Source organism: Megascapheus bottae, chromosome 15, assembly GCF_031878675.1.
Source record: "Megascapheus bottae isolate mThoBot1 chromosome 15, mThoBot2.hap1, whole genome shotgun sequence".
NCBI lineage: Eukaryota > Metazoa > Chordata > Mammalia > Rodentia > Geomyidae > Megascapheus > Megascapheus bottae.
The window spans coordinates 56,626,847-56,640,178 of record NC_143523.1 but is presented as its reverse complement, the minus strand read 5'-3'; the positions used below and the strand labels follow the sequence as shown (position 1 = coordinate 56,640,178).

Below are 13,332 nucleotides of genomic sequence, written 5' to 3'. Positions count from 1 at the left end.
AAGTGGAGCTGGGCCTCAAGTGGCAGAGCACCAGCCTTGCTGCTCTCCAGAAAAGCGCTGAGATTGTTAGAGTATATATTTTATATTTTTCTTCTGTCATAACCTGTTATAGAGATCCCAGTGATTGAACGGAGTCACGTGTGTGTGAGCTAGAGTGCTCGCCAGTGCTGCACTTAAATTCCAGGCCTTCTGCTCTTGATTGCTGATTTTTTCTGCACAAGGTCGACACTCCACCACTTGAGTTACACCTCCACTTTCAGCCTTTTGCTAACTAATGAGAGACAGAGTTTCACAGACTTTTACTCCCAAGTTGGGTTTGAGTCAGGATGTTCAGATCTCAGCCTCCCGAGTAGCTGGGATTACAGATATGTGCCATCGATGTCTGGCAGAATCGACATTTTCTCAAGTCCCTGAGCAAGTCCCTCAGATTCATATGGAGACTCATCCTGGAGATAATTCCAGGCTTGTATTGAGGATCCTGTCCTGCGGGGTTGGGTTGACTAAACCAAGGCTAGCAGGGCTGTCTGAGACAGGAGGGCTCCACCTTCCACTCCCGCTTCTGGGGAAGGGGTTGCTTCCTGTTCCATCCAGGCAAGTAGCCAGGCACAGGCAGCTCCTTGGTGGGTATTAGGCCCATCCGGGCAGGTGCAGAGCATCAAGTCAAAATCACTGAGATGTGTCTCCCTTTCTGAAGCTCAGGATCCCTGATCCCCACTGTCTGTAGGGCCATGAAGCACCCCGGAGCACTATAGAGAAGAGATGGCTTTCCCGAGCTCTGCAGCCCCTGGCTAAAGCCGCAGCCCAGGAGGTAAAGCAAGGAAGAGAAGAGGGAAGGGAGATAGCGCAGGGCGGAGGTGGCCTTCTCTTAGCCAGGCAGGTACCTCTGGGGCTTGGAGGCTGAGTGGAGGTTTCTTCTGTTGTTCCTTGCCCCAGAATGGACATCTTCATGTCTTCTGTCTTCCAAATCTGTCCAGAAAAGTGAACATGTCATGAGCTGGGGAAATGCTGCTGTCAGTAGCCTGAGGGGAGGTGGCAGGCAGGCGGGGAGGGAGAGGAGGAGGAGGCATTGGGTTTCTACTTCTGGAGAAGGAAGGGTAAAGCACAGCCACACCGTGTCAGTTATCACTCTCCACAGGGAGGCTTCTCGCTCTCATCCCTGGTCCTTCCATGCTTCCTCCTCCAGAGGTGCCTCCCTGTAGTTTTTCTATTTATGTGACAATGCTGGGACTGGAACTCCATTGAGCTCCAGGCTTTATTCTCTTGTTCTTTCTTTTCTTAATATATGAACACATATGTGCACTACACAATTCGTGTGTGTGGTATATAATATGCAAGTGCATACATATATAGGGTATATGTTACATATGTATGTGCATGCATGCATACATGTGCATGTATATGCAAGTATGCACCTGTGTTTACATATAATACATGTGTACATGTATATAGGCATATATATATGTGTGTGTGCATATACATATATATGTTATTTTATTTACTTTCCTCCTAGGGAAATTCTTACCTTTCATTTTTCTGTAACTGCTACCTAGTCTAGGAAGGTCTCAAAGGCAACTTGTAGAACTGGACCCCTGACAGAAATGGGGAAAATGGAGCATACATTTTTTATATCTTATTGTCACTCTGACCCAAGCACACCTACCCGAACAATGCCATCTTGACTTCCGGTGATGATCACGTGACTCGTGTCCCACGCTGGGCCCTCGGCCACACAGCAGCAGGTTATGGCTCCTTCGGGACCCCAGGCGGTGGTGATGCTGGCCAGGGGCTGTCCATTCACAGTCCATAGGGACAAGTGGGCTCCCGCACAGGAGACGATGATGCCCTGCGGAAACCACAGCTGCTGTCCCTGCCAACCCACTGGCCCTCTGTTCAGTCACCCAGTCTGGGCACTGCATCACCCAATCCTGCCTTCTGCTTGCAACGAACCAACATAGCCCCTAAGTCCCCTAAGACACGCTTCGCAGTGTACTATTTCTACACAGCTAACTTCTTGACTCTTTATGGTTGCGATGATGTTTGGGATAGTGCTTTCTCTGGCAGATGGTGACTGGCTGTTATGATTTGAGATGAAGTGCTCCCCATAAGGCCTATGTGTGGAAGAGCTGGTCCCCAGCTGGTGGGGCTAATCACAGAGGTGTGATTGGATTATGGGGGCCATGGCCTAAACAAATGGATTGATCCACTGAAAGATTCATAATTTTGATAGCACTATTGGGAGATGGTAGGAACTAAACAGCGAAGCCTGGTTAAGGGAGACAGGTCACTGGAAGTGTCTTAAAAGATTACTTTGTCCCTGGACCCTTTATGTACCTCCCCCCCCACCTTTCTCACCTCTGCTTCTGTGTGAGAGCAGCTCTGTTCTATCCCCCTCTGTATGTGGTTCCACCTTGACTCAAGACACACAACAACGATGCTAGCCATTCGTAGACTGCACACAAAGTAAGTCTTAAGTTTTTCTAGGCCCTTTGTTATAGGAGCAGAAAACAAACACACTGGGTGACTTTTGGAGTTGTTCCCAGAGCCCTGTCCCTGGCCACACCCTGGTTTCCATAGATAACCCCAGCTGAGGTGACACCTGCCTCGGGACAGGGCCAAAAGGCCTACAAGTGACTTCCTGGCTTAGGCCTGTGAAGAAGTTTCGGATTTCACCCAGTGGAAAGCATGGGACAGAGGTTCCAATGGCTGCAAGTGGCTCATAAAGTTGGGTGATGCCCTCAAAGGGAACCACGGATAAGAAATTTCCCTATTGCATCTCCTAAAACACTCACATCCAGAGTGTCTCTCCAAGTCCTGTCTAGCCTATAAAAATAAGAGTGGCAGCCACTGGAATGATGGGGAAGTGCCTTTAAGCCTTGCCTAACCACATAGGAAACTCAACGCCCTTCCATAGGCTGGATTCTATTGCAGCCCTTTCCAGGTGTGTAGAGATAGCTGTCCTGAGGCCAGACACTGTACCCAGCACCCAGTTCTGGGCCCAACAAAAGTGTAATGAACCCAGCTAGCTCTGAGACATATGGCTTGGAATATGTTCTTTGGGGCTTGGGTTCTACGTCCACCCAGATCACGGATTTGCGCCTTCTCTGATACATTAGGTATCTACCTATGCACCTTCCACTATCTTTCATCTATGCATCCACACATCTTTCTTCCATCTATTCTTATGTTCACCCACTCATACTTCCAACTATTTATCCATCCATCTTCAATCTACTTATCCACTCATAAGTCCACATACCCATATTTCCATCCATTCATCCATCCATCCATCCATCCATCCATCCATCCATTTATCCTCGTATTATTCTATTTGTCCATCCATTTTTCTGTCCATCCACCCGTCCACACGCCATCCATTCACATATATAACAAATATCCTATAGTTAAGCCTGTCTGAAGCACTACATCCAGCCAAACATGGGATCAAGACTTTCCATCATCTTTCCTTTCATCTATGAATCTTCCACCCACACAGCCATGTACTACTAAGTCCCTGGGATTTTGTTTGACTTTAAGCAGGAACTCAGAAGCCTCAGAGAGCTCATACCCAGGAGAGAGCATCCATGCTGGACGAAAAGCCACATTGGTTTTATATATGTGTGCATGTTATAATATACACATACATATATAAGTATACATGTATATGTACATCTGAGTACATATACTATACACTTATATGTACACCTATATATGCACATATATTTGTGTATGTATGCATGTACACATACATGTGTACACATGTATACTTATTTATACTCACACACATATGTATATACATGTGGGTATGTACACACATGTTATGTGTGTGGACATGCATGTATATGGATATATAAATATATGTACATGCACATATGTTTTCACATGCACATACATGTACACACATGTGGATATATACACATGTCATCTGTGTGCATATGTGGTTATATTCATATATGTGTATGTGAACACGTTCACATGTGCACACATGTGTGTCCTCACACACAGATCCCTGGCATGGTAACCAGCATGCTACCATGCAGATTCATAGCCATGAGGAGAACACAGACTTGGAGAACAGCAGTCTCACCGAGACATCACTGATGGCGATGGCTGAGATGCCCTCTCGATGGGTGGGCAGGCGGGCTACGTGTGCGAGGTGGTCCAGGTCCCAGAGGATGCAGGTGCAGTCCTGGGAACCACTCACCAGTAGGCTGAAGGTGACTGAGGCTGCCAGGCACGTGACAGCCTGAGTGTGTCCGTACAAAGCCTGGGGACAGAAGGCAGACCCGGAGATTATGACAGAAACCCTTAACTGGACTACTCAGGTTCCCCACCGCTTACTTTACTGCCAGGCCCAAGATGGGGAAACAGAGGCTCAGAGTGATTCAGTGATCCCAGAGCCTACACTGGGGGTGCGGGGGTGCACACTTGTGCAGCCCACAGCTGTCTCTCTGTAACATCCATTTCCAGGATTTGAGGCCCAGCTGGAGATAATTAGGAATCGCTGCTGTATGATAACCCAACCAGAGGCCAGCAGTGTCCTTAGGCTCGGGCTTCCCAGCATGCATCTGGAACTGGAAGGAGCCCACGGTGCTATTAACATGTAAAGGCGGCAACTAGAAAAGTTGGCTGTGCTGTCCAGGCCAGATGCCTCAGCAGCCTCGCAGCCTCACTGGGAGCTTGCTAGAAATGGAATTCTCAGGCCATTCCCTAGACTGAAGTCAGAAAATGGCAGAGTCCTGTAATGTGCATTCTCATAGCCTTCCAGGAGACTCTTGGGCATGCTCATGTTGAGAGGGTCACACTATGACACCAAGAAGTACAGATGTCCTTGATTTAAACTGGAAGAAGGATGAGAGGCATATCACCATCTAATAACATGTGACTTTTTTCTCTACGGGCCAGTGCTTCATGCTCATTATAATCCTAGCTACTGAGGAAGCTGAGATCTGAGATGTGAGGATCACAATTCAAAGCCAACCTAGACAGGAAGGTCCATGAAACTATTATCTCCAGTAAACCACTAGAAAAGCCAATAGGTGGACCTGTGGCACAAGTAGTTGAGTGCTAGCCTTGAGCAAAATAGCAAAGGCTCCAAGTTCAAGCCCCAGTACCGACATAAGCGTGCGTGTATTGTACACACACACACACACTCACAGTGACTGGTTTCATGGCCAATGTTGATATAAGGGCCTTGCTCTTGGCTTCAGCTATGGGCTATTCAGGGCCTGGTCTGACTCATGGGGTAGTTGTGTGTGCAGATTTTCCTAGAGGCTTTACTCTCTAGTGGAAGTACTGTTAAGGAACCCAAGTGGGTGTGGCCCCCTGCTGCAGGCCTGGCAAGGATTCTGCCCCAAGCATCTCATGCAGCTGGGAAAGCCTGACATGAGAGACCCTGAGCCTGCTGTCCTCTGGAATTGGCCAGAGGCGTGCAGAGGTGGCATTCGGAACGTGACTGGCCTGGCCAGCCTGCTGGTAAACCTCCATCCTCAGGGCAAAGACAACCGCTTGCTCATTTGGGTCAACAAGACCCAGCATCATTTTTCAAAGCTGTCATTTTGCCTGATGACAGCAATTAAAAGTTTTGCCAAAGGTTCCCTTTTGTCCTCCGTGGGTCCTAATGTGACACCAACCAGATGGTGGCGGCAAGCTTCTGGGAAGAACCCAGGGAAGAGGATTTGGGTCATCTCAGAAACACAGAAATCCTAAGTGGCATGAGGAGAGGACTGGACAGGGCTTCCTGATCCCCTGCCAAGAGGGCTGCTCACAGCTGTGACCACAGGGGGCCCAGCAGCTCCACGGGTGAGGAAAGGAGGCCAAGGTATGGAGTCCAGGGTCTCGAAAACAGCTGTTCTGAGTCAAGTGCTGATGCAAACTAATCATTATGGACTGGAAGCAGCCCGCACTATACAGGGCAACCTGCATGGCATGCACTTGTCTCCACACGCAGAATACACAGCTCAAAGTGGCTGTCTAGGGCTCAACATCCATATACCCTGAGCCCTGAAAGGCAGAGGAAAGCAAGGGAGGACATAGCAGTTTTGAATGTGGTTCCTATGTGTTCTTCCATATTTGCAGAGTAAAGTGTGTGTGTGTGTGTGTGTGTGTGTGTGTGTGTGTGTCCTGGTACTCAGGGATGGGCATTGACTCAGTTTGTTGCTCAAGGCTGGCATTCAATAACTTGCACCACAACTCCATTTTTGTTTCTTTGCTGGGTTAATTAGAAGTAAGAGTCTAGAAGATTTATCTGCCTGGGCTGGCTTCAAACTGTGATCCTCAGATCTCAGCATCCTTCACAATGGTGATTTCACTGGTGTGAGCCACTGGTGTCTTTATGGAATAATACCTCCATGAGGGTCAACTGGCATCACTTCAGTGTATCAGCCTCCAGAACACTGAGGTAGCCAAAATATAAATAAAACAAACATCTCAAAATAATTCATAGTGGTATGAGTGGCCCAGGTGGTTAGTTGAAATTATTATTGGTAGCGTCAAGAATCTATAATATGAATTTGAAAAACCTTACAGCACTGCTTAGTAAATCTACTCCAAAATTATCATAAGAAATAATTATTTAAAAGCAAACACAAAGATGCCTTCTACAGCACTATTTAAAATAGTGGAAACTTGGAAATAACTTAATTGCCTAGTTTTAGGAGAAAAGGTATTACTAAGCTGTGGTGAATTGGACTTGAAATGTAATTTTGAGGAAATGGAATAATCTGAAATGATTGAAATGTAAATTATAGAGGCTGCAGAAAAATGAGAACTTGATAGGCTGGCTAAAAGCAGAATACAAATATCTACACAGGCTGGGAAAAGGTATAAATATGTATATCAAGCAGAAATATGCAGAAATGAAGACGTGCATGAGGATTATAGGAAATTGTTTGCCTTTGAAAAGAATTTGAAATGTCTCTTTAGTGGGATAGCTTTAACAAGTGTTGATGGAGCTTGTGGATGATGACATGTCTGTCTTCAGGTCAGAGATGGATCCCCTTTGCTAAGAAGCTGGTGTTTCAGGGGATCCCTAAGACCGTGCCTGCACAGGAGCCTGTCCCCCAAGACTGTACTTAGGTGCGTGTTCTCCTGCCTGGCACATCCCTCTCCCTGAACAGGCCTTGCTCTGTCTTGGGGATAAAGCAGGTGACAGTGTCCAGCTCCAAGAAAGTACACATTTCCAGAGAAATCCAGCTTTTGGAACCCAGGCACAGGTGAATTTTGTAGCATTTATTTGATTTTCTTCCTTTGGGGCTCTGCGGCTAACTGCAAAACAGATGCCCACATGATCTGCATTTTTAAATTGGAATTGTTCCTGTGGATGCCCTGACCCAAGTTCAAGAATATGTAGGAAGAAAGCTGGGCGATGGAATGCTCAGGTGGTAGTGACTATATGTCATTTTCATTTCTTCACATGCTGAATTTTTAAATAAAAATAGTCCCCTTAGGGGGATCATGACTGTAATTCTTGCTACTCAGGAGGCTGGGATGTGGGAATCATGGTTCAAAGTCAGCCTGGGAAGGAATGTCTATGACATTTTTATTTCCAAGCAACCACACAACAGCTGCAAGTGGAGTTGTGACTCAAGTGGTAGAGTGCCAGTCTTGACCCAAAAAGCTTAGGGACAGTGCCCAGGCCCTGAGTTCAAGTCCCAGTACCTGCACCCACATACATACAAAAAGCATGCAATTTAGAGATTGATAGATGAACCCAGATTTAAACACACACTCAGCCTTTCGGTGCCTCCATTTCCTCATTAGAAAGTGCCTGATTTGAAGGATTAACATTAGAGCATAGAGGCCTGGTGCGTGCTGGATGAGGTGCAGGGCTGTCCCTCCCTGGGGCCTGCTGTTGATTCCACTTCCGATTTCAACCTTGCCTTCTCACATAGTCTCATTGTCTGCCTCTGTGAACTTGGAGAGAACGGCTTCCTCACTGGTCCTGGTGCATGTGCTGGCAGCTGTGTACGACATGGTCTCACAGAGCTATGGGCCAGCCTCTGTTCCTCACAGGGAACAGGTGCTTCAGGTTGGGTGAGTTCAGGTGCCATGGCTGCCCACAGCACAGGCATACCCATGTCAGGGTTCCTCCCTGGGCACATACCTGCCGCAGGTGCAGGCCTCTCGGGCGGCCTCGGACCACGCTGAGCGCCCACACACACACCACCGTGCTGAACCCGGCTGTGACCACCATCGTGGGGGATGGGCACACGGCACACAGGCAGCGACCCCACTCAGCCAGGTTCTCGAATGTCATCAGGACCTGAGGAGATGAGAATGAACACTGGTGTGGGGCAGGCAGAAGCCCAAAAAAGCCAGGACAATCCTAGAGGGGAGAACAAACTGCCTGGGTGCCCGAGAACTAAGGACGCAGTGTACAATCCGAAACCAGGCCCAGTGACCCCACCTAGGCCATCCCAGGCCTGAATCCACAGGCTCCAGTGGTGATAAGTCACACAAGCAGGCATAGGATGACGATCTACCCAGATGCCCAGAGGAAGTGGCTGGTACTAGGTGGGGCCAGGGCAGGACTGAGTGTGGAAGGTGGGGAATTCATGAGATGCAATGGGTGGGGTGGGACAGCAACGGGATAGGAAAGGGCTAGAAAGAAGACAGAGACAGCTGCAAATCTAATGGTGGCATGAGGCCATCTGCAGAGGGCTTTGTTCCTGATGGGCTCAGCCAGAAGTCTCCATCTATACCAGCCTTGGGCAGCTGGTGAGACCCCTTAGCCCTTCCTACCCAGTTTGAGGACACATCTGGACCTCTGGACGAGCCCAGTGTACTCACAGCCACATGCTGTGCCACAGAGTAAAAACTGGACTTTGTGGAACTCAGATTTGTGGCCTGACTCTCAAAGGACCTTTGTGTGGGGTCCCCAGGGCCTCCTCTTCCTCCTCCTAGGCTGGGGCACAGCCTGGGTGGGGCTGAGATTGGCTTTGAGCTCACTGATCTCCTGAGTACCATGGCCCCAGCTGGAGGAGGGGCAGCTCCTGTGAGGCTCTCTCTGTTCCCCTCACCTTTTCGGAGCCATAGCTCCCCAAGCAGCAGCTGAGGTCATCGAAGCCCCAGCTGAAGGTCTTGTTCCAGAGAGGGGGCAACAGCACCTTGTTCTTCTCCACAGCCAGGATGGTCTTTTCTGTTGGGACGATGTGACCAATGGCCCCTTTGGGGGACTCTGATCCTAGAGAGAAAAGGAACATATCTACCCCCCACCCCCAGCCCTAGTGAGTATGACCGGGCCCAGTGAGTAATAGCACCCATCCTCCACTGCAGGCTAACTGAACCTCACCACGCATGCGCCAAGATCCGGTGCTGCGTGCTTCGGTCCTGTCAGCCCAGCTCTGGCCCAGTCCCCTCTCCTTGGCTCCACCTCAGTCTTGGACCCCCACATTATCAGTGGCCACTTTCCCTTCCTGCAGTCCCCAGGAGAGGGCCTGGACATGTGGGCTGGCTCTTGTCCTTCAGTGTACTCTGGAAACCACACCAGGCCCCAGCTAGAATGAGGTTCCAAGTTCAGTCTCTGCTGCTGACCAGCAGCATCATGGGTAAGCCATTCCTGTCCCCTAAGTCCCTTTGCAGAATGGAGACAATGATCCCCTCTCAGTGGGGCTTGGTACTGAGACTGTAGGGTCGGGGAGAGGTCCCAGTAAAGGGATCCTTTCCTTTCTCCTGGATGTGGACTCTTCAGAGTGGGATGGGAGAACCACCATGCCCTGAGCCCTACAGCACATGTAGCTAGGCAGCAGGAGGGCTGGCGTTCATACCAGCCAGGACCCAGGCCGTGTGTTCTCAGCTACTGGCTCCATGGATAGCCAGTGCTCAGGGACAACAGTGATCAAAGTACAGAAGGGGCTATCTGCCACAGGGCCTTGGAGCTTTTCTACTAGTCTTTCAAAGGAGGGGCGTGTGCGTGTGTGTGTGTGTGTGTGTGTGTGTGTGTGTGTGTGTGTGTGTGTGTGTGTAGATACAGAGACAGCAAGGAAACAAAGAAAAACAGAGAAAAAAACTGGAGAAAGATAGAGGCAGAGGCAGAAAAAGGAAATAGAAACAAAAAGAGAATCAAAGATAGAAAAAGACAAAGGAAATAGAAACAAAAAGAGACAGAGACAGAGAGACCAAAACAGGAGAGAGGAGGAGCTTTACGCCTATGTATGAAATGCATGTATACACGCAAGAGTAAGGTGTGTGTCAAGCCAGCCAGCCAGACATGTGGGTCCTCGGATGACAGGTTCTAACCTAGGATTCTGGATGCTTCCAAGACAGAGGCCTCTGCAGAATCCCGCCATGTTTACCCCTTCTAAGCCAGACCCCATGCTTTTCCTAGGTCTGTGCCCCTAACTTCCCAGGAGAGCCCTGTCTCTGAAGAGAACCACCCTCGGACGGGGTATTAACAACACAGGACCAGAAAATCACCTTTGACCGTGACCTGGGAGGGTCTCAGCGCCTGCAGACTGTGGAGAAAAGGCTGTGGGTAGCTGGGTAGGCCCGCAGGGGTGGACACGTCCTTTCCTGGCACCGACTTCACTGCTGTGCTTCTGGCCGGGTGGGGTTTGGTAAAGAGCTAGAATGGCATACATAGCACACAGCACAGGTGGTAAGCGGACAAATGCCCAGAGAAGACCAACTCAGACTATCATAGCCATACCTTGCAGGGCACTGTTGGTCTGCTTGAAAGAAGAGCATCATGAGCTGGGCACCAGTGATTCACACCTGTGATCCTAGCTGCTGGGGCCGCCCTCTGAGGATCATGGTTCGAAATTAGCCCAGGCAGGAAGTGCGGGAAGATTCTTAGCTCCAATAAACTACCAAAAAGCCACACGTGGAGCTACGGCCCAAATGTTAAGATTAGCCTTGAACAAAAGCTCAGGGACGGCAGCCAGGCTCTAAGTTCAAGCCCTAGGAATAGCATACATACAAAAAAACTGCATCATAAGCTGGTGTAGCCCTCAAATACTGCAGTTGAGGGGCCCGAGGCTGCAGAACAGCCCTTCTCTCATCTGTCAACACAGAATTCTTTACTAACATCTATTCAAATATTCTGAGAAGCACATGGGAACCTTCTTAGCAAGTGGCACTTGTAATTCTCATTTTTCTCAAATTTCTGCCATCAACTGTTGGTTTTTGTTTTGGTTCTTTTGCATATCCAGGGAAAACCTTCTGTGTCACCTGGACCCTGTCCAGGTAGGTTGGATCAGAAAGGATCATTGGGTACCAGGCTGGAAAGCACCAAGGTGGAAGCTGAGCCTGGCTGGCCACATGTGTGAAGACAGGGGCCAAGCTCAATGGAGAGCCTTGGTCTCAGGGCAGCATTTAGCCCAGTTACAGCCCTTGATCAAATGCTGTGTTGGTAATCAAGTCATAGAAAACAAAACAATGATTTTTATATGCTTTTTGTTCTACCTGCTGTGAGTTCTCTCAGGCTCTCAATACAAGCACATAGCCTCCTATTTCTAAATGGACACTGCCAAGAGACCAAAGGCCCATGCAGGAAGGACATGCTCTTACCCCAGTAGTACATGTCTTAGCACTATTTACCATGTGATCTACCTGCCTGCTGGGTGACCTGCTTATCCAGGCTGCCTTTCCGGGCTGAGCTTCAGTCTCCAGATCCATCAAAAAACACTTTAAAAAATCTCTTTCTGGTAGTTTTAGAGCTGGAACTCAGGGTCCACCAAGTACTTTACCAATTTGAGCCATGTGCCAAGCCTCTTTTGCTTTTCAGATTATTTTTTAAGTAAGCTAATACTGCTTTTTGCCCTTGTTGGACTCAGACTGCGATCCTCCTACTTTTCCCTTCTGTATAGATGGGATCATAAAAGTGCCCTTCTATGCTCTGCTTTGTTTTGTTGAGATGGGAGAGGAGAGAGTCTTACTAATATTTTACCTTTTGGCTGGCTTTGAACCATCATCCTCCCATCTCTACTTCCTAAACAGTTGGGATTACAGGTGTGTGCCACCATACCCCTCCCCCAAATCTTAATTATACCCAGGAACTTATAAGAATACTCAATGACACAAACACACAAAAAACTAACATTCACTAAGTGCTAGTCATATTTCAGGCATTTTCAAACTATTTGATATGCCTTAACTCACTGGAAATAATAACCCTGTAATCCTAACTACTTGGTATCCTGAAATCTGAAGGATCACAGTTCAAAGCCAGCCAGGGCAGAAATAGTCTGTGAGATTCCATCACTGGTTAACCAGCAAAAGGTAAGAGTGCAGTTGGAACAAGTAGTAGAGTACCAGCGAAGCAAGCTGAGCACAGATAATGCCCTGACTTCCAAACTCTGATACTGAGCCAATCACATGCCACAGAGGAAGAGCCATGAACACTATCATAATGATGTCATCACTGAATCAGTGTTGGCAGTGACAGGCCCTGATCCCGAGGGCACAGGCTGCCCCTTCAGTGTGCCCCCCCCCAGCTCCCACAGGACAGGTTGGCTTCATCCTCCCCCCCCCTGCCAAGCTCACAGCGCCCAGCTCCTCCGAGAAGGCCAGACAATGCTGTGGGTTGCAATACCTGCCGGGGCACCTGTCCAAAGTTGCTGACGAATCCCAGGATGGTGCTTTTGATCAGGGGGTCGCCGACGCTGCCCAGGTCCATTCTGTCACCGTAAAAGTAGGGGTGGAAGGTATTGACGGCCTCCACTGCGGCTGGCCCCTGCTGCTTGTACCCAAAAATGAGGTCTATCCAGTGGTGGAGGTTGGCACTGACGAAGTCACTTTCCAGAGCCTGGGACGGAAACCCAGCGAGGGTGAACCCAAGCATGGAGGCATGTGGGCTGCACCCCACCAATCTGGAGGCACTGTGCTTCCTGCGCTGGCTCTGCTAAGGAACTGTGCTGAGCTACGGGACTAACACGAATTCCAGGTACCCAGAAAGAATAAGTCACCGATGCCAGTGGTGAGGCCCGGCATCCTAGCTACTCAGGAGGCTGAGAGCTGAGGATCCCAGTTCAAAGCCAGCCCGGGCAGGAAAGCCCTTGAGATTCCTGTCTACAGCTAGCCACCAAAAGAGCCAGAAGTTGAGATGGGGTTCAAGTGGTAGGGCACTAACCTTGAGTGAGAAAAGCTTAGAGACAGTGCCTAGGCCCTAAGTTCAAGCCCTAGGATTGGTGCACGCATGCACGCACTCACGCACTCACGCGCACACACACACAGAATCAGCTTCCTTCCTGCAGAGATGCCCACTTCAAACAAGTGAAGGGATCTCTTACAACAGCCCAGAGGCTCCCTGCCTCCCAGGACAAGGCTCGCCCATCTCTGGCTTCTTCCCGCAGAAAGCCTCCACGGAGAGCGAGGGGACCCCGAGGTGGCCCTCTG

At 49.2% G+C, this 13,332-nt stretch overlaps 1 protein-coding gene across 1 annotated transcript in view; it reads right to left on the bottom strand.

Annotated features, from left to right (window-relative positions):
* The window catches only part of Wdfy4 (WDFY family member 4), a 248,056-nt gene that overhangs the window by 3,545 nt on the left and 231,179 nt on the right, over window positions 1-13,332 (bottom strand). Inside the window, exons 54-60 of the mRNA XM_090345544.1 lie at window positions 12,530-12,742; window positions 10,414-10,561; window positions 9,018-9,202; window positions 8,102-8,260; window positions 4,085-4,264; window positions 1,661-1,843; window positions 882-966 (exon numbers count right to left, since the gene is read on the bottom strand). Coding sequence (XP_090201670.1) covers window positions 882-966; window positions 1,661-1,843; window positions 4,085-4,264; window positions 8,102-8,260; window positions 9,018-9,202; window positions 10,414-10,561; window positions 12,530-12,742 — 1,153 coding nt within the window. The remainder of the gene's footprint in view (window positions 1-881; window positions 967-1,660; window positions 1,844-4,084; window positions 4,265-8,101; window positions 8,261-9,017; window positions 9,203-10,413; window positions 10,562-12,529; window positions 12,743-13,332) is intronic.